This window comes from Nicotiana tabacum, chromosome 6 (genome assembly GCF_000715075.1).
Source record: "Nicotiana tabacum cultivar K326 chromosome 6, ASM71507v2, whole genome shotgun sequence".
Lineage (NCBI taxonomy): Eukaryota > Viridiplantae > Streptophyta > Magnoliopsida > Solanales > Solanaceae > Nicotiana > Nicotiana tabacum.
Genome location: NC_134085.1, coordinates 199,621,548 through 199,643,007, shown reverse-complemented (window position 1 = coordinate 199,643,007; position 21,460 = coordinate 199,621,548). Strand labels below are relative to the sequence as shown.

The following is a 21,460-nucleotide window of genomic DNA, read 5'->3' as shown; positions in this document are numbered from 1 at the left end:
CCGCTATAGCGTGGAAGTGGTTGCAAAGTTTCATCACAAAGCTCGCAAGCGATTGTCGCATACTTTCTCTGAAGCTAGAAAGAAGAACAAGAAGCCTGACTTATTACTTCAAAATTTATGGGATGATTTGAAAAGGCAATGGCTTACCGCAAAGTTCTTAGAGAGCGAAAAAGGAAAGAAAGCTCGTGCATCTAAGAAGGGAGGCTCCTTGTACACTGGAAGTGCGATCAGCCTAGGGATAATAAAAAAGAAGATTGGTACGTAATTGCTTAAATTATTTTAATTTTCAAAGTATGTCTCTTCTGTTTATTAACTAAATTAATTTATTTTCAGGAAAAGAAGTTGGGGTGTCCAATGAACCATGACGAGCTATTCAAGGAGACACATATTGTAAAGAAGAATAAAGAGACGGATCATGAAAGGTGGGTCGAGGACCGGTCCTCGACTGTATATGTAAGCTTTCACTTTTCTTTAAGTATTTTAATTTACTTATATAAAAAATTTGAAATACTAATTCAATGTAAATTTTCGTATAGGGTCGCTACCAAACTAAAGTGGAGGAATTCATCCAAACTGAGCCACCTAATGAGTCGGGCGAGCCAACCCAACCTTCGGACGAGAATGCTGAAAGAATATGGATGGAGTCTGCTGGCGGTCCAAAATGGGGGAAGGTATACGGTCTTCCTACTAAGAAATCCATCGCTATAAGTGTGAAATGCAAGGAATAGGGACTTACTCGCAAGGCGAGCAACTTAATGGGGAGAGCCTCTCCGCTATTCGGGAGACTGTGACAAAGCTCACATCCGAGTTAGAAGCGGCCAAGGAAAGAGAAAGGGTTAGAGATGCTCAATTCCTTGGTATGCAAGCTCAGATCAGAACTCTCCTATCTACTAGAGCTTTTCCATTGCCCCGGTCTCGTGAGTCATCGCTGGAGGCTCGACCTGCACGTGATCGTTCCTCCTGTCCTCCCCGTGATCGTTCTTCCCGTCCTCGACAAGACCCTTCTCTGTACCGTCTTGTAGATGAAGGTTCATCATACGGTGAGGTGATGCTGTACAAAACACTCCTTGACTTTTATATACTTTGAACTAGACAAATAGAACCGGTTTTGAACTAGTTGTAATAAGTTTTAACTTGGTTTGGAATTTTTTAGTTCTATTGAACTTCAATTTGTTAGTTTTAATGTATTTATTGAATTGTGATTGTTGTTGTTGTTGTTGTTTAGGGATTTTGGTATGCTGACAGGTGGTGTAGCTGCCAAAACATGCATTTTATGCCAAAATTAAAATCCAGAAAACCGACCAAAGTTGGTCGGTTTCTAATTAAAAAAATAATTTTCTACTGATTAGCGACCAAGGCTGGTCGCTTAAGTTTAAAAAAAATTAAAAATTAAAAATTACCAACCAAAGTTAGTCGGTTAATGAACAAGGACAACCCAGATTTTAAAGTTGGTCGGTATGGTTAAATTTTAATTTTTTTTAAAAATAATATATTTTATTTTACCGACCAACTTTGATCGCTAATTTTAAATTTTAATAATTAATAAAATAACGTAATTTAAATATACCGACCAACTTTGGTCGGTAAAATTAAATTATTAAAATATATTACCGACCAAAGTTGGTCGGTATGTGCTTTAAATTTAATTTTTTTGAGAAGAACTACCATGCTGGCGGTTCCTCTAATGTTTGCAAATGATGTATTTAGGGTAGACATCCTAAGAACTGTAGTTAGAAAAATTTTAAAATGACAAATAATTTGAGACAATTATTTTTAGTAACCACGAATAATATGAGACGGATGGAGTAATTGATAACCTCATGTGTCTTTTTTCTTACATATATGAAAAAGGAAAGTTCTAGTTGTTATAACACAATATGTTCTAATTCTACAAATAGAAAAACACTACGCTATTTGTAAAGGTCACCATAATTACTGGGTTTAATAGCTTTAATTTAGTCCAATTTATGCACCAAACTTATGTTCTGTGCCCAAACTAATATTTGTGTGTGTATGTGTACTTTTACCATTTAAGGTGAAAAAGATAACTAGAGATTTGATAGACTCGGATATAACATGGGATTTAACGTGAACAGAAAGCATTTACTCATGTAGATATCATGGTAGTAGCTTTTAAGAGGCTCTCAGCCGGTCAATACATTATACATGAAAATGGTGTTCTACATTAATCATGCAACATTTGCTTTAAAGGAAATAAATGAAGTTTGTAGTAAAAAGATACACGACAATGTCAATAGTACTATCTATGACGTTAGGACAATTTGCCATTTAATGGATGAGAGGAAAGTATTAGAAGTACTGCATTTAAGTGTAAAATGTTGTGACGAGTTCAATGTAACTGGATTGCACACCCCCTTTGCTAAAATTTTGACCTATTGTGGCTTGGACATTTGCATGTACTTCATTTTGACTGCGCAAATGTTTTTTTATAGGTCAATGACTACAATTTAAACTTATTCGCAAAAAATATTTCATGAAACTCGATGTCTATACTAAATCAAATAATTCAACTTTAAGATACAAATCAAATTGAAAATTTATTACGATAGATTTTGATATGAATGTTTGATGCGAATAAATTTTTATCATATCAACGACGAGAGGCGAGGCCGGTTGGAGTGTGGTGGGGAGTAGGGGAGCGTCATATGCGCATCACTAGGGGCGGATGCACGCTTCCTGCTTCGTCGGAAAATTTTACTAAATATATGTATTAATACTGTACAGAAACGGATAAGTAAGAAAAAATGACACCACTTGACATAAATTGTGACTTAGTATGTTGGTTTTGTGCTTGTTTGCTCTAAGAGGTCAAAGGTTCAAACCTCAACTAGCACATTTTTCTTTTGTAAATATTTGAGAGAGCCTTTGTAGTTAAAAATTGTGATGAAGTAGAATTGAATTCAAAATCTTTTTTAACTTAAGACTCAACAAAACCAATAAACTAAGGTTATTTCTTGTCTAAAAGTATGATAATCAAAGTAACATTCCAGTTCTTTTATAAATTTCGACACCACTTACAAAAATTCCTGCGTACGCCCCTGCGCATCACGCATCACTCTTGTCCTTATAAAAACAAGTGGAGTGACGAGAGAAAAACAGCAACATCGTCAGTAAACTGTGGTTGTGTGTTTTTGGTTCTTACTCCTTTGTCCTCTTTCACCATTTCTTTTTTCCTTGGTTCCAGGCTCGCCATTTATTTAGACATAAAGAAAAACTTTTTAAATACTCGTACAGTTGTTATTATTCTTATGAAAACACTCACTTTGAGGAGGAGGTGACTAATGAAAATGACCTTAGATAATAAAGTGGCTTGTCTTTTGCGATGGATCTAAGAATTTTATCTGCTGTATGTTTAACTTCTTATGAGAGTTTTGTAAAATTGAGAGTGACCTACATACCATGGCTTGTCTTTCTCAACTGTAGTAGAATTTATCTCCATTCAACATTTTTGTAGTAAAACCTGATTTGCATAATTTCATTTATTGTTCTTTAATCACGGGACTTCAGCTTTAAATATGATGCATTTGGATAGTTTTTTTGTCGAAAAATTAACCTAAAGATCTTTGAGTACAAAGGGTACAAGCCATTTGCTGTAGTAAATGCTGTTTGTCTTCACTAATTTAGACAATCCTTTTAATTAAATGTTGTCCGATCGACTTGTCTCTTTGATTTGATTATAAGCTTTTCTGCATATAGTAATTTTTCATCAGTGGAAAAAAGATGCTTGAGAGGGAGAGAGTGACGTTCGTGTATATTAAGCCGACACAATCATATTATAATAGTTATGCTTTCTCCTATATTCTAATCCACCAAGAAGAAACAAAAAGAACATACACTAGTTTTTATATTCTACGTGGATCTTATTAATATAATATGAACTGCTTTTTCTGTTTAAAAGGGAAAAAGCTAATTAAAAGTGACCATTGTCCAGAAGAAAGCAAACCAATCTTCACAAATCCCTACTATCTGGCCATAAGCTCTCTAACTTGCCAAGTTCGAAGGAACATGTTAGAGAGGAAATGGCTCTTTAAAGTTCTTGTCTGCACAGGATATATATTGAAGACCTGTTTGGCGATAAATTTTGGCGGCTTGTTTTGAATTTTTTTTGACAATATTATTTGTTCATAGAATATGATCAGTTTTTGAGTTTTTGAAAACTTTGTTGAGCTAGGCAAACAAATTAAATTAGACTTCTTGAGCTGTTTTTCTCCAAACAAAATTAGAGTTATTTCTTTTGAAGTAAATTATAGACAAATCTGTAAAGTTCCGCTAAAAGAAAGAAATATAGTCACATCCAGTATCTGGAAGCAAATTGTTATGCTAACATCTTTCTAATTTATTATAATTAAGTAGCCAAAGTCCAACTAGGTCTCCCTCCATGAAATGGCGTGGGATAGCCGCTATTTAAGGTGGTATTTCTTTTTTATCCAACAATTCTAATGTTGAGCAAAAATAGCCACTACTCTATTAAATTAATATGAAAAAACATTTTTACCCTTTCTTCCATAGAATCGGAGCCCCGACAATGGCAAGAAGCGCAAGACAATCACCATTACCGGCGACCACCGGAACAACAACAACAATAACAACAACAATAACCCTAACCCTAAAAAACTCATCGGAATCCTCCTCCTCATCGTCGTCCGAACAGCAGCAACAACATACAACAGAAACCCTAACTCTGAAACTGAAATAGAAGAAGAGTGTTTCCTGGAAGCCAGATACAATGGATAACGAGTTCCTCAACAAGAAGAGCTCTAAGATTTACTGTATATTTCATAAGGCCTTTTGATGAGGATGACAACGATGACGATGAAAATGTGAATCAATCAAATAAGAAGGATCTATTGGTACAAGCTCAAAAGTTAAGGACAATAGGTCCTGAACTTACAGTTACAAGTTCAAAAGTTAAGGACAGTAGGTCTTGAAGTCCTGAACTTAGACTAACAAGCTCAAAAGTTAAGGACAATGGGTCATGAACTTAGGCTAAGAAGCCCAAAAGTTAAGGACAATATGTCCTGAACTTAGACGAACAAGCTCAAAAGTTTATGACACTTAGTCCTGAACTTAAAGTTACAAGTTCAAAAGTTAAGGACATGTAGTCCTGATGTCCTGAAGTTAAATTCAAAAATTAAGGACATGAGCAGAAGGGTATTTTCGTCCAGGCAGTTAAAGTTTATTAAAGCAGTGGCTAAAGATTAAAGACATTTTAAATAGTGGCTTAAAAGTAAATACATGTGTTATTAGTGGCTAACCGTGCACTTCCCTCTCTCCCTCCTCATGCAACAACCAATCACCAGTCACTTTCAAATGTCACTTTTTAAGTGCATGGAGCCATGGACAAACCTTGATAGTCCGATATCAAATTAATGAGATTTAAAACCCTGAATAGCTCAAGATGTGTTATTAAACAAGAAAATGAACTTCTGCATTTTATTTAAGCAACATTCCAAGATTGGTTCAATGGTAGAGAAAGGTTGTTTGACGGGAAAATGACACTATATAACCGCTCTCAAAATAATAACCGAAAAAATATAGTACTATTTTATGTGTATATATATGTTATATATAAAAATTATTCAATTTTTATATACTTTTTCGACTACCAAATAAATAGTTTCTGATGCGGGCTAGAAGTAATAATACCCCTTGTTTGACAGACCTATGTAAACATCGCGCTTTAAAGTACCGTTGCCATCTGGCCTCCCCTGGTTTATCACATTATTATTCTCAGGTCTAATACCAATACATCCAGCACCTTGTTGAACACACTGAATTCTGCTAGTTGTTGCACCTAGCTCATAACAATCCATTTTTTAGCACTTCAAGGAAATACTAAATACAACCAATATCCATTTTTAGCACTTCCAAGAAATACTAAAACACTACCAATATCCATCCAACACTGTCAACAATGTTCGTTGAATATTTATTCAAAGCAGCTATAACTACTAAAAACGCCTCCAATGTCTATTGGATACTGCTGAAAAAGTTTGTAAATATATTATTGGAAGCAGCTCTAACTGCTTACTTATTTTCCCCTTTTATTCGTAAAAAGGGTAGAAGCACAGCTGTGTCTTCCTCTTCTCAAGAAGTTGTGGTATCAGCTGACCATTTACCGCTGATCATATACTTCTATGATTACCAGAGTCCTACAGCTTTAAATAGTTCTTACCATCATAGATAAAAGTCTGTCGAATAGAAGTCTATCTTTCGACCATATTTATTTTACTAAACCATAATATTGAATTAAACGCGACCAGAAGTTGTCGCACAACTAGGTATTGCAGGGTGGTTTTACATCTGAAGACCAGCCACCTGCAGCATCAACATGGAAGCTCATGTTAACTGACACGGCCCCAAACTGCTTTACCACGACCACCTCGTGTAGTGCCATGTCCTCGGCCACGATATGAGCCTTGAGATACGCCAGCCCAGCGTGGTCCCTGTCCATGACCTCGTTGAGGTTTTGGGATCTCTCCAAATGTCTGGAACACATCAACAAGTTTCTTAATGGAATGAAAAATGATAAGCATCTATAATCATGTGGGGCAAAAAATGAGGCCATTACCTCAGCATCTTTTTTCCTTTGTTCAGAGAGCTTCACTTTCCCAGAATCATGATCAAGTGCATCACAAGAAAGAGAATCAAAGAAATCATCCTTACAGTAAACGGGCTGCAGAACAAATAGGAAGTTAATAAATAACCAGACAGAAAGGCCACGTGCACAGAGCATGCATAGATAAGAAACCTTAGACAGCTAGGTCTCAAGTTCGAAACCCACTGGGTGCAAACAATTTCTGAGGGCCATCGGACTGGGTAAAACCTGAATTAACCGTGGTGCACTTGCGGGAAATTCCTTTCCGAGGGCCTGTGCACCCCCGGGAATAGTCGGGGCTCGAAGAGACTCGGACACCCGGTGCAAATCAAAAAAAAAAAAGAAACCTTAGACAGCTTATAAATCAACTTGTGTGAATTTCCACCAGCTTACCTTGCTATCATCTCTTACATGTACTTCTCTGGCTTCACCCTTAACACCATCCATCTCTTTGTCATCCTCATTTCCGTCATCTGATTCAGCTTTGTTATTTTTGCCGAGTAAGTCCCACACCTCTTCCTTATTGAACTTCTCATTCATCGCCTCAAAATCAAAATCCTCCTTAAATCTTGTTTTGACACGGGAATTCGGAGTCTGAAAAACAAAAGTTATACTGGGTAAAGATGTGAAACTATATTGTTTTACAAACCAACAAGAATATAATCAAGGAAGAGCGCAATACTAAACGCTCACGTTTCCCTATTTGCAAAAGATTTGAAAGAAAAAAGGAATCTCCACTAAGGAGAGGGATGGGGGAACTGTAGGCTTTAAGAAGAAACGGGATATGCATCCAAATAAGCTATGTCTTGTTTATAAGGAAAGCAAATAGATTTGAAAAGGAGCGAGCAAACAAGTGTTTCACAATAACAATATATGGAAGATGGGAAATCATAAAACTAGACACAATTAATTATCATATGTGACAAGAATCTATAGTGATACTTTGAACGTAACCATGGTAGAAAATAGAAAATGTACACGTGAGACAAGAATGCAATTTTGGAATAAGAGAAGTGAATAAAACAGGCAGGTACATCAAAATAAGGAAATTTGACATAACAGAACTACATAAGGCTTAAGTTGTTCCATGCAGTAAAACTTAAAAATGAAGTCCAGAAAGTATCGCTACCAGGACTCCTCAAGGATAGCATGTCTACTCAATATTTTTCTTTAATAAAAGGTCTAGTCAAGAATACTCAATGAGATGAATTCCTCAAACAATGGTCACCTTAGCTCCACGTCCCCGAAAATGACTTCCCGCATCACCATGATTGCGCAACGGAACACCATTTAGGTGGAACTGTGGAAAGGGGAAAAAGGAGGATGTCATATGCATAATAATAAGAAGACAAGTAGACAACTCTGAAATTTTAAAAAGAAAACAGAAATAGGCCACACAAGAGAATACAAGTAGAGAACTTTGACAATCAAAAAGGAAAAACCTAAAAGAAAGAGGCATTTTTTTCTGAAGAAATGGGATAAGAAAATAAACAAGGAGAAGAAAGAAACATATCCAACTGGACTGACCCTCTTCCTCTACTCTGATGAGGAAGTAAAGCAGCCCCAACAAGCTGGGAGGGGGAAAATTAATAATCATTTATGTTAATTACTTTACAATTAAGAGTAAGTCGTCAGATGGTTCACTACTAGTTAGCCAAAATGCATGTAAAGTATGGCAGTAATGAAAAAAACAGACATGTTCTAAACCTAATAAACTTTACCTCATTTCCTCTTCCAACCGCCTGGTTCCTTGAGCTTTGATGTATGGATAAAGCAACTCCATTTGCCTGAAACGAATTACAAGAAAGAGCAAAATTCACTTCCGACTATAGAAAAACTTGAACTCTCTTTTTGGCTTGGCACCAAGGAAAGTGAGACACAAATGGAGTTTGTCTACCACCCGCAGGTTGGCATCTCTATTAAAAACAGGCCAAAACACCAGTTTAAACTAGCAATTCAAAGAAGTCAAACAAGTTTGGTAAGTTACCACATATCCCCTTCCTCGTGCACGGCCTCTATAACTCATATTAGTGGATGCAGGGTCTCGATGCGCCTGAATGCATAAAAATGTCCCATAAGACACATATCACTAATAGAGATATGTGATATGTGTTAAATGAAAATGGAAACAAAAGAGAGAGTTACCTGATCTCTTCCCCGAGCAGACTGGCCTTTATAATGATGAGATGAAGTAGATCCATGCAACTAGAAGGAGAAGGGAGAAAATAAAAATAAAGAGGGTGTTGTCAAGCACCGAAAAAAGTAGAAGAATATTGACTAGTGTTATTTCGAGACAAAGTAATCGAAGCAATTAGAAGACGGAAAGAGGGCGAAGAAAGAGAAAAGGGAGAGTTTTCAAACACAAACAAATAATAGAATCTCCATGAAAGGAGTCAGCTTATGGCTTATTATATGCACTACCTAAGGGTCTAACTTTTTTGAAGTGTTAAAGTATGAAGCAAGTCAAGGCGGAAGATGCTTACATGTTGAGTTTCATAGCATCGAAGAACAATTTTGGTTATTATTTGCTGCTTTCATTTTTTTTAACCTTAATGTAGTTTACAAGTAAACTGCAAGCAACAACAGTTAACTTGGTTGTTTACTGATTAGCAATAGTTATGATTTAACTGATTATTGACAAGGAACAAAATATGGTTTACACACGAAACATAATTTAATAATAGGGAAAAGGATGATATCAGCTCATCTGTCTACTATAAGTGCCCACATCATATCATATGAGGGAGAACTAACCAGGAACTGAGGGAACAAAGAGTGGACTTACAGTTTTAGTTGTGGATTTCGGCAATGACTCCATGGGTTTTTCTGTTCTATCTGATGGCAGAGGTTCCACTACTGATGCTTGAGCAGTCTTTGCATCGATACGTGTGGTCTGCAGTGACCGAGACGAAGAGGACTGTTTCAGTCCTGACTGTCCCTCAATTGTCATGGGAGATAGTTTTGACTGCTTGCTGAAAGATACACCAGTTGTCTCTACACTAGATGTTACAATTTGAGAGATTGTCATATCAACTGAACTTGGTTCACTAGTTACTGGAGGCGGAGTAGCATTAAGTACTTCTGGTAAAGGAGATGCCATTTTTGGGCCAGGATCCACGGCTACACTTGAAAGAGCACTAGATCTATTATTTGGCATTGGAATAGATGACAAATTAGACACCAGTTTAGCAAACTGCCCCGGATTAGATTGAACAGATGGTGTTGGCAGCAAGGGAGGCAGTGTATTTGGGGAGCTGGTAGTACCAGTCAGCAGCAAGGGATGATGGTGTCCAGAAGAGCTGGATCCTCCAGCTGCAGATGCATTTACATTTTGGTACTGCACCTGCTGCTGAACCGGGGGGAGCAATGCCACCAAACTCTGTGGCGGCGGGGGAAAACGGTGCTGTTGAAAATGAGAAACACCTCCTGAGGGCCCAATTAATGTTGGCGAATAATTAGGCACAGCAGGCCGACTGATATTTACAGGTGGAGGAGGGAGCGATGAGCCCGGAAGGCTAGAACCTGATGTCAATGGGTCACGGGCCTGATTCAACTGGAAAGGTGTAACAGGTAGAATGGGTTGTGCACTGGTACTAACATTTGCTACTGTTGCAGCACCAGGAGATGTCGAGGCCATAGTTGTAGGTATGGGTTGAGGAAAATGAGACTGCAAAAAATTCACATGCACAAGGTTAGACAAGTCTCCATGATGTAATCAGAACAACTAATCCATATAGAGATGAATATACCTGTATTATCGCTGGATCGTCGGGAACAACTGATGTACTTTGAGGTGGTGGAGAAGATATAACCTGCAGATCCTGGGAAACTCAAGACAAAAGGAAAAGAGAGATTCAGAATGAGATCATGTTTTCAGAAGAAAGAAGGATATCTTTTATAGTAAAGATAAATATGTCTATTGTTAATTCAATTGAACTTTCATCAATGAAACCTTCCAGCTCTTCCATAGAATTCAACTTTCATTTCAGCCAACTGAAGACGAGAAGTCACTTTTTTCCTCCTTGAGACTTCTTCCCTATTCCGGGCCATAAGTTTTACTTAAACATTGCAAATAATATCTTTTCTATCATGTCTTCCTCTTACAAAACCAAATTGTGGGTAGATTAAAAAACGACATATACAGGATGTTATGTTCACCAACACGGATGACAAACCCGAATATCACCCACACGATGCCTACCTTTCAATACCACTTTCAGCACCCACCTGATGTAACAATCAGGAAGATCTCTTTTTTTCTTACCATTGGAGCCCTGAATGGAAACATATGTTACCATGCAGCTTAGATGAAAGAAGGAAAGAAGAAGAGAGAGCTGAGCACTTGCCCTCCCCTTTTTCCAATTCAGGCATATAATCCTTTGCTACAGAATGGGCTTATTAAGAGGAATCTTTCATGAACCATGCTGCTCTTATGGGTCTCCAAGATATATATTAAAAAGAATACATTTAAGTTGTTAAGTATATGTTGTATGTACGAGGATTAGATCGTTACATGTTCAGCAATACTGGATTCTCATCAACTTAGCTAGCTATTCTTGAACATAGGCTAACCGACTGCTGAACTCCTGAATATAGTCTATATAAGGGCTTAGGACCAATATTGGAGTTCCAAGCTGGCAATTCGTAGAAGCATATGACAACAACAGAGCTATCAATATCAGTCTCTGACATTTTGAGCTTCCCATCCAAAAAAGAGAAACACATATCACCTTCTAATACCTATTCTCCTAACCATAATGGCATAATCTTTTTCTTTCTGGTTAACCACCTCTCAAATCCTTTTTTCCAGTGCTAGTTAGTTTTATCTGTAGGTCCTCGTGTATTTCTTATGCTGGAAAACTCATTCCTTATCATAATGTTATGCTTTTGTCTAGCAGTACTCCTTAGTATCTCATAATAGCCTCCTAAAACACCTACCTTTTAAGGTGTAGCTGAAGTATAAATTTTATTGAGAAATGAGAACTTACAGTTAACATCCTAAAAAGCTGTTCACTGGAGAGCATACATAAAGCTAATGACACAAAACATTACACAGTTCTGAACCCAAAATTAACATGTAGCTTAACTTTCTACGTGATGATTTTTAAATCAAACTCATAAAGTTCTCAGAAGGATAGCATATACCACAACTTCATCAATACCCTCTACCCTGCCCTACCCCTGGTTATAGAGGTCTCATGCCTCTCAAAAGAGTTGCATTTGATGAAGTGACAAGGGCAATCAGTAGGCTTAGTTCGATAGCTAAAAAGTATCAGAAGCAGTCAAATCGTTAACTATGAACATGATATTTGGAAAAGCGCCAGTAAAAACTGGTAACTGGAACGAGAATGTAAAACTGCAGAAGAAAATAACAAAGGGACGTAAGGATCTGTCATGCAACGTTTCTCTTGAATACCTTTAACTATTGCACAACTAAATTAACAATTTCGAAGATAGCACAAGATCTTCCAATGAAAGCTAGTGTTTTTATCTCAACAGCAGCTGGTACTACTACTGCATATAGTGACCACACTTTGTAATCTAGAATAACTCAGATTAAAAAAGAAAAAAAAGTTAGATGAAAACTAGTGGTTTTGGCTTAATACAAGCTGGTGGTATTCTTGCATGTATTTCTAATCAGTGGTCTTTTGACAAGCTCAAAGGTACAAGAAGAGAGACAACCTGATGGGATCCGGTGCGTTAGTGCTGGTATGGTCGCATCCTTATATTTTTCCTTATCAAATAAAAAAGAAGAGAGACAACCTGATAATTGTCCTCAACCATGCATGCAGGAAGTGGCACTTGAAGAAAATAGGATAGATATATGAACATACAAAACAGCAGTTTCAAGTGCTTGACAAGACCTTCTTTATTCTCCACATTCGAAAACCAAATTTGAACTAAACTTTTTTGTATAGCTAACACCATCCTGGTGTATATATCTAAAACTATTTGACTTATCTGGGGGAAAAAATATTAAGCATAGGGTGAAGGAACGTCAGCCAAGCAAACTGAAAGTAAGAGGTTCAAATCACCAGGATCATAAGATTACCAACTTTTTTTTTTTTTTTGAGGGCGTAAAGCAAAATAGTTTTTGGCTAATCACCCGACAAACTTTCAAAATTAATAAAACCAGTAAAAACCAAAGTGAATATTAAAAGCAGCTCTCTCACGGAACAAAAAGCTAACAATGTTTAACACCTCAAAGCAAGTTTTATTCATAGAATGATCAATGGCTGATGAGGACGCGGAAAACTGTCTTTTATTGTAATAGAAAGCACAAGGTACAAAACAAGTGAGCCAATCTGAATCATAAGAAGTAATCAGAACAGCTTCACAACATCCTAAATTGTTTGAACACAATCCATTCACCTCAAAAACCCTAGTCGACAAGTAAGAAAGGTAAAATGTAAGTAGAGCTCACCTTTATATCACTACCTCGGAAGAATATGAACTCATAGATTTTGTCACTAGGAGAGACCTGAGGTCCATCTGTTCTTCGTCCTTCTGTTCCAAAAGATTTCACTGCAGCCAGATATAGATTATTTAAGCGTCAAAAGTGTACATGATATGAAGCAAAAAGTTTGACATGAGAACAATGTTCTATACCTCCAGAACCAATCCATACTGATACATAAAGCTGGCCAAACAACTGAATTGCTATCAATATGAATAACACTAGATACATTTAAAATATCACAATAACAGATTGGCAAGTGAAAGTGTTGGTTTATGTTTAGTCAACAATGGCATGCCAATTGGAAGAGTTGGTGGAAAGAGTTGGTGTGGATGCTAGGAGGAAGCTTCCTCCTTTGATGTCACCCATGACATCAAGAGGAGGTAGTTTGATGTCACCAATGACATCAAGAGGAGGTCTTTACCTCTATAAATAGATGCACTCCTTCATTTGTAGAAACCATCCCAAAAATAATACAACACATTGTAGTGAGTAGAGAGTTAAGAGAGAAATTCTCTTAAGTGTAATTGAGAACTCTCCCCTTCCTTTGTTAATAATAAAAAGGCAATTGTTCTCTGGTGGACGTAGAATTATTTTGATCCGAACCACGTTAAATCTTGTGTTCTTTCTTTTACGTTTCCGCTAACAATTGGCATCAGAGCAACAAGATTCTTTAACGATCCAAGGAGGAAGAACAAGCAAAGATGAGTTCCATGATGTTTGAAATTGATAGATTCAGTGGACGCAACAACTTCAATATCTGGAAGATCCAGATGATGGCGTTACTGCGGAGGGAAGGTTCAATCCATGCTATTGACGGAAAGTATCCTAAGGATATATCAGCTCCCGACAAGGAGAAGATTGAAGGGGATGCATTGAGTGCAATCCAACTATCCATTGCACCTAACGTGCTTTGTGAAGTGAGTACGGGTACCGAAGAGACGGCCAAACAGTTATGAGAAAAGCTAGAAGGGTTATACCAAGACCGATCAGTGACAACAAGGATGTTACAACGGCGTCTTCACACATTTAAGATGGGGTCAGGTACTTCGTTACAAGATCATTTAAATGCATTCAATAAACTTTCATGGACTTATAGATTGCAGGAATTAAAAAGGAGGAGGAGACGCTTGCATGTGCTTTGCTATTTTCATTGACTTCAGGATATCGTGATATTGGGAATTCAATGATGTATAGCAAGGAGCCTATCAAGCTTGAGCAAGTGCGGAAGGCACTTAACTCTAGTGATGTGCGGAGGCACATTGAAGGAGATAGAGATGACCAGGCAAGTGGGCTCTTTGTGAGAGGCCGGACTAGCCAACAGGGAAAGAGCAAATCAAAGCACAGATCAAAGTCTCGTGTGAACAAGAAGAATACAGAGTGTTGGGGTTGTGGCAAGAAGGGGCACTTTGAACGAGATTGCCCAATGTTAAAGTCCAAGGAAAAGGCGAGTGCATCTACAGTTGAACAGGTACATGATTTTGATAATGATTATGTACTAACAACATCGTGTAATAATAATAGTAGTTATGGAAACAAATGGGTGTTAGACTCTGCTTGTACTCTGCATATGACGTTCCAAAAAGACTGGTTTAGCAGCTATGAGAAAAGTGGAGGAACCGTAGTAATGGGCAATAATGCAACTTGTGCAATAGTTGGCATTGGCTCAGTTCGGGTTCGCTGCCATGATGGAGTCGTGAGGACTATTACACAAGTCCGTCATGTTCCTGATCTGAAGAAGAATTTGATCTCCCTGAGTACTCTGGATGAACAAGGCTACAGGTACATGAGCGAAGCAGGAACTATAAAGGTGACTAAAGGTTCTTTAGTCATGCTGAAAGGCAAGCTGGAGAATGGCCTTTACACATTGGCCGGAAGCACCATTGTTGGCTCTGCAAATGCATCTACAGTGCAGTTATCTAATGATGACAAGGCAAGACTATGACACATGAGACTAGGCCATATGAGCGCACGTGGACTGGAGATGTTGAGCAATCGTAACCTTTTGGAAGGTGAGAAGATCAGCACACTTGATTTCTGTGAGCACTGCATTCTAGGGAAGAAGAAGAAGGTCAGCTTCAGCACTGGTAAACACAAGACAAGAGGAGTGCTAGACTACATCCATTCAGATTAATGAGGTCCCTCTAAACTAACATCGAAGGGCAGAAAGAGGTATCTTCTCACTTTTATTGATGATTTCTCACGAAAGGTTTGGGTATATTGAAAGGGTTCTCGAGAGATTCAATATGCATACGTGCAAGCCTGTAAGTACACCATTAGCTCCTCATTTTAAACTTTCAGAGTTACAAATGCCTCGGTCCGAGGATGAGGTGGAGCATATATCAAAGATTCCTTATGCCAGTGCAGTTGGTAGCATTATGTATGCTATGGTATGCACACGTCCAGATATTGCTCAATCTGTAAGTGTGGTAAGTGGATACATGTCCAGCCCAGGAAAGAGGCATTGGGAAGCTGTCAAGTGGATATTGAGATATCTCAAAGGAGCTTCTGGTGTTGGTCTGACCTTTCGAAAAAGTGGTGGAGGTATTTCAATTCTCGGTTATGTAGATTCTGACTATGCAGGAGATCTTGACAGAAGAAGGTCCACAACTGGATACATCTTTACCCTCGTTGGCAGTGTCGTTAGTTGGAAGTCGACTCTGCAGTCGATTGTCGCTTTGTCTACGACAGAAGCAGAATACATGGCAGCAGCGGAGGCGGTGAAGGAAACTATCTGGTTGAAAGGTTTAGTAGCGGAATTGAGTTTGGTTAAGCTGGAATCAACTCTTAGATGTGATAGTCAGAGTGCTATTCATCTAATGAAAAATTATAGATTTCATGAGCGCACTAACACATTGATGTCAGATTTCATTTTATTCGAGATGTCGTTGAAGAGGGAACTATCAAGGTCGTGAAGGATATCACAGACGATAATGCTGTAGACATGTTGACCAAGATAGTCCCGCTCGCTAAGTTTGCACACTGCAAGGACTTGGCGGGGGTGTGCATCAACTGATGCAACTCCGAAGAGAACAGTTGTTAGGTGGAGGTGATATGTTCAACAATGGTTTGATTCTTCTTGTTTCTTACAACAGGGTTGCCCAGTAAGCTTAGAAGTTTTGGCCAGAGTTGTTCACACGCACGCTCGAAACGCAAACCAAGGTGGAGATTGAAAGTGTTAGTGTATGTTTAGTCAACAATGGCATGCCAATTGGAAGAGTTGGTGGAAAGAGTTGGTGTGGATGCTAGGAGGAAGCTTCCTCCTTTGATGTCACCCATGACATCAAGAGGAGGTAGTTTGATGTCACCCATGACATCAAGAGGAGGTAGTTTGATGTCACCCATGACATCAAGAGGAGGTCTTTACCTCTATAAATAGATGCACTCCTTCATTTGTAGAAACCATCCCAAAAATAATACAATACATTGTAGTGAGTAGAGAGTTAAGAGAGAAATTCTCTTAAGTGTAATTGGGAACTCTCCCCTTCCTTTGTTAATAATAAAAAGGCAACTGTTCTCTGGTGGACGTAGGATTATTTTGATCCGAACCACGTTAAATCTTGTGTTCTTTCTTTTACGTTTCCTCTAACTGCAAGAAACAAAATACAGGAAATACAAAATCATCATATTGCTTGACAAAATGGAGATCAGTAAGTAAAAGATTGGCTTTTTTGGTTGCCTGTAGTAAACAATTTGTAATTTCTTTTACACAAAGAGAGAGAGCTTTATTTCCAAATAGTAGTTCTAGAAGTTATCATTCATTTCTAACCAATACTCTATTTTGAATTCGTCAACATGCCTTTAAAGCAACTGGAAGCTTCATTAACTGAATCCAGATATTCTTCCTTTTACGTGCTTACTAAGGAGACTGACAGAGATACAAAATCGAGAAGGGCCTACTTTCCAATTTACATGTATGGATTACACCTCAAATTAGATATTGATTCAATGACAGACCAATCAGTCACCAGGAATCAAAATCTTGCATTACGCCTAATATTTTTGGAAAAAATACATTATGACTATTTTTTATTATAGCATTTACCTACCACGCAAATCATTTTGGTCAGGCATGCATGTTTGTACATATTCGCCTATGCATGCATGAATTATGCAGAATTTAGGGTGTAAAGATGCACAGATGGCTACAGAAGTTCCTTAAGCCTTTCCATATTTTTTTGTTATAACAGCAGTGTTGGGGTCGACTTGAGAGCACATCGACTATTCCACCAAGTCCCTACTGCCTTCCATCAGTACACGTACCGAAACAAGACTTATGCATGTGTGAAACCACCTACTAGTATTTTTTGTCTCTGCTGAGATTTGAAACTCGGTTTCCACCGTTTTCATCCACTTTGTTGACCATTAGACCATGCTATTGTTACCCTTAAGATCTTCATTTAATCTGCATGACCAAACCAATGCTACCCAAACCACCACCCTTTTATGGTTGAATCTTGAAAAAAATAATTTCTTGGAAGTTTGGAACTTCAATGGTGAATTTCATGAAGAAGTAATTCACCTAATATGAGGGTATACTAACACGTCCAGTACCCAATACGTAGATGGCCTAGTTTTACATCATGGAGAGGTTTGTCCCATAAGATGTTTCATATGATTATAAGCAGCATTAGAGCATCATATGCCATTTCATTCACTTCTTTTTTCTGTTGTATGTTACAACAAGTCTTTAGATGCAAACATTTATGACTATATTAATGTCTTTGCCAATTTCCAAAAAAACATTATATCATAGAACCTTTCTCCAAACAAAAATCAGCTAATAAGACTTCCTAGATTTTCCAAATGATCAGGAGAAAATGCATAGTTAGTTTCTAAATATGGACTTAGATAACTATAAATACTCAGTTAACCATGAATCACGATATACATATTGAAAAATATATAGAAGTAACAAAAATTCAACGTTTTTATGACCAAGAAATCTGCCTGGGGCCAACCCTTGGGACCAATTGCAGCCTTTGAAACCGGGCATAATGGGCCCACCCTTCTATTGTTCTCCATTTAAATACCAGGCTTAGTGTAACCAAAAATCCAACTTGTCTAGCACTTTACATTAAGATGAGCTTATTTAGGAACAGTACTCTAGTAAGTGTTATTCCCTCCATTCCAGAATGAATGGTGTTATTCAGAGTATTGAGGAAATATAAAAGGATCTAATAATCAAATATAAAAATAAATTATGGACATTGATTCATTCATCATTTGAGAATGGAAGTTCAAGTATTGAGCTAAATAATGAATACTTTAAACCATGGCTCTTAAATAATTGGAATATTTTGAAAAAGAAAATGAGTTTAAAAGAATAAATGAGTCTGAAATAAGTCTTGGTAAATGTTTGACTCTTCAAAACAGTTATTCAAAATGCGATAGAAGTAATAGAATAGATTTGTCACAGGAAGTAGACCTACAACAGAAGAAAATCAATTGTAAAGATATATATATATATAGAAAGAAAGAAGCATTCACCAAGCCGGTCTAGAATGGTGTGCAAAATTCTGGTCTAATATATCTTCAAACAAAGTTAACAATTTCCAGTTTACCAACTGTGTAATAATTATAGATGCTTTATTTCAAAATAATTATAGATGTCACTTTCTTTCAAGTCAAACATGATCTTCTGATCGACGTGACAACCTCCACTTCCAAATTCACAAATCACAGGCAAAACAAGGATGTGGACGGCAATGGAAGAAGAAGACAGAAGAAAACTTAGCAGCATGACGAATCTTGCTCGAAAAGGAGATGCAGGTGTAGACTCTATGATCCCAATTACATGTATGCATCTCAAAGTTACCCTCGGTATTGAATAACGCTGCATTAGGTATAATTGAATATCCTACTAAGATTTTTGCTTCCTCATTTGGTGAATTCCTACGGTGTCATTAAACTTCTGAAGATTCTTAATTAGTTTTAAGTGGCAGCTCTATCATATTGCTTGGTGCTGTTAGGTTTTACACATGCCCTAACAAAGTAATGAGAAACAATAGTTTTATGGAACTTTCGACGACTCATTCTCTATATCCTTGCACCCTTGAATCTCTTATTTTTTGCAAAGTACCATACATGGATATGCCCTAACAAAGTAGTTGAGAAAGAAAAGAGCAATGAACTGTCATTGAATTCATCTTCCTTTTTTTTTCTTTTTTCTTTTTTTGCGAAGCGCTATCCATAGAAACCTTTTCCCTCCTATTCTCTCTCCCCCTTGATTAAATGCTACGGAGTATCTGATTTCCATTTTCCACTTCATACAATTTTCCTATCTTTTCCCTCCCTAACACTAGATGACTTACATCACCAATCTTGAAAACCATGTGATTGATTTTCTTTTGGAACAGTCCATGTGATTGATTTTATTTTGGAACAGTCCATGTGATTGAATATTTACTCATATAATTTCAAAAGTTCTAATCTTGATTTTTCTTTTCTTGGAAAATTAACATCTTTTTTCCTTCTTTCGATATCCTCCCGAACAGAACTTCAATTATAACAGAAACAAATATGATAACTGATAACAACAGTAATACTAGCTATAAGTAAAAGATTCAATTTATTAATGCTGATCACCAGAACTCACATAACACACATGCACACTAAAATCACTACAGAATTCCAAATTAACAAGAGAATGATTCTTTCTCTTTATTTTTAAAATGGAGACAAGAAACCCACAAAAACGCTAAGAATTGGCATAGATAACAAACGCAACGTTAAAAAAGACACAGATACAACCAAAAAAAAAAAAGAACAAAAATCAGTATCAGAGTAAGAGAAGGAGAGCAAAAAGTAGTATACCGTTACGAAGACCAATGGTTGAATCGTGAGAGTCGAGATGGAAAAGAAAACCTTCATAACGAATATCGGATTTTGAAACCAAACAAATGAGACTCCCAATGTAGGAGTCGGCCGTCTTGGCCGCGGTCACTGTCGCCGCTGCCATTGTTGTTCGAGTTGTGTGAAACCCTAAGGGATAGTTAGCGAAGAATTTATAGCGGAGGAAAAGAGAAGAGATTACAAGAATCGGAATGAGGAAGAAGAATCCAGATGAAACCGCTTCCCGTTTTTTGTTTTAGGTGTTACTTGTCAATAGCGAGGAACGAAGCTGTTTTCTGCCTTCTGCCAATGCACTGAACTGTTTTTCCCTCTCCATTTAATAGTTCCTCTTTTTTTTATTATTTTTTTTCTTTTAGTTTATTCCTTTTTTCTGTATTCTAGTGCACAAAAAGGGGTCCATTCCCACGTAGGAATTGGATATACTTTTTTTTCTTTTCAAAGATTTTTTTAGTAAAAATAGCACGGTATAACCAGTTTTCGGACTGGTCATTCAAAAATAGCCAGCTTTTACGAAGTCAATGAAAAATAATCACTATTTTGCTGCAACAGAGACCGGTCCAGCATAATATACTGGAGTTCGGTGCACCTGTGTATGAACTCTAGCATATTATGCTGGACCAGTATACTTTACTGACTCCAGTATAATATACTGGAGACTGGAGCATCGGTGCTCCAAACTCCAGTATATTATATTGGACAATTATACTTGCTGGAACTCCAGTATATTATGCTGGAGTTCTTGTGTACTTATGCTGGAACTCCATCATATTATGCTGGAGTTCTAACATACTTATCCTGGAACTCCAGTATAATATGCTGGAGTTCAAGCATACTTATGCTGGAACTCCAGTATACTATACTGGCGTATTTTCCGGGTTTTGAACAGTGTTTTCGCTCAGATTTATCTTTACATGAAAAATGGCTAAATTTCGATTACTTTTGAAACTGTGCTATTTTTGAACGACCAATTGTAAATCTAGCTATTTTTGAATTTTTCCCTTTTTTAAGGACCTTGACTATTAATCTATTACTCCATGAGATAGGACATAGACAAGAAAGTATACCTAATCTCTCTATTCGAGTTCCTATTACAGTCAAATCTCTCTGTAACAGTCTCGTTTGTTACATATTTTTTTATATATTATAACATAGCAAAATATAAAATATTTTATAATATTATACAAATATATATTATAACATAGCATGAAAATTGGTTCTAAAGGGAACTTGGCTTTTTTAGAGAATAATTATTACGTAGCGACCAAAGGGAATTTTGCTTTTATAGAGAATGATTCTTATATAGCGATACTATTATAGAGATGTCTGGCTATACTTATAGAAGTACATTTTGCATATCAATTATTTTATGGCAGTTTTATCTATCGTTTTGATGTGAAAAATGAGATTGTATTGTTTTGCCATAAGTAATTCCATATTAACATATTTTGCTGAACAATATTCGATAATAAATTTGAGTTAGATATTTATTCTAATATTTGGAGTACAAAATAAATTAAAAAAATATTTGA

At 37.1% G+C, this 21,460-nt stretch overlaps 1 protein-coding gene across 2 annotated transcripts; it reads right to left on the bottom strand.

The window, feature by feature from the left end:
* Nucleotides 1–5,825: 5,825 nt before the first annotated feature.
* Nucleotides 5,826–20,275, bottom strand: LOC107802191 (protein decapping 5-like). 2 transcript variants are annotated; one of them, XM_075256413.1, is made up of 11 exons: nt 19,893–20,275; nt 13,044–13,144; nt 10,369–10,440; nt 9,405–10,286; nt 8,765–8,824; nt 8,607–8,672; nt 8,341–8,406; nt 7,848–7,919; nt 7,013–7,213; nt 6,593–6,697; nt 5,826–6,509 (listed from the first exon to the last, which is right to left on the bottom strand). In XM_075256413.1, the coding sequence occupies exons 1-11, from the start codon at nt 20,035–20,037 to the stop codon at nt 6,366–6,368; spliced, it is 1,914 nt and encodes a 637-aa protein (XP_075112514.1). In that variant the 5' UTR covers nt 20,038–20,275; the 3' UTR covers nt 5,826–6,365. The 2 variants fall into 2 exon arrangements, with proteins under 2 accessions (XP_075112514.1, XP_016481130.2); XM_016625644.2 differs by lacking the exon at nt 19,893–20,275 and adding an exon at nt 13,229–14,111.
* Between the last annotated feature and the right edge of the window lie 1,185 nt (nt 20,276–21,460).

Coding starts and splice junctions, on each gene's coding strand:
- LOC107802191 (XM_075256413.1), bottom strand. CDS start 20,037: ATGGCAGCGGCGACAGTGACCGCGGCCAAGACGGCCGACTCCTACATT. Junction 8,407..8,606: donor CACGAGGAAGGGGATATGTG/GTAACTTACCAA, acceptor AATTCGTTTCAG/GCAAATGGAGTTGCTTTATC. Junction 7,214..7,847: donor TTCGGGGACGTGGAGCTAAG/GTGACCATTGTT, acceptor TTTGTTTTTCAG/ACTCCGAATTCCCGTGTCAA.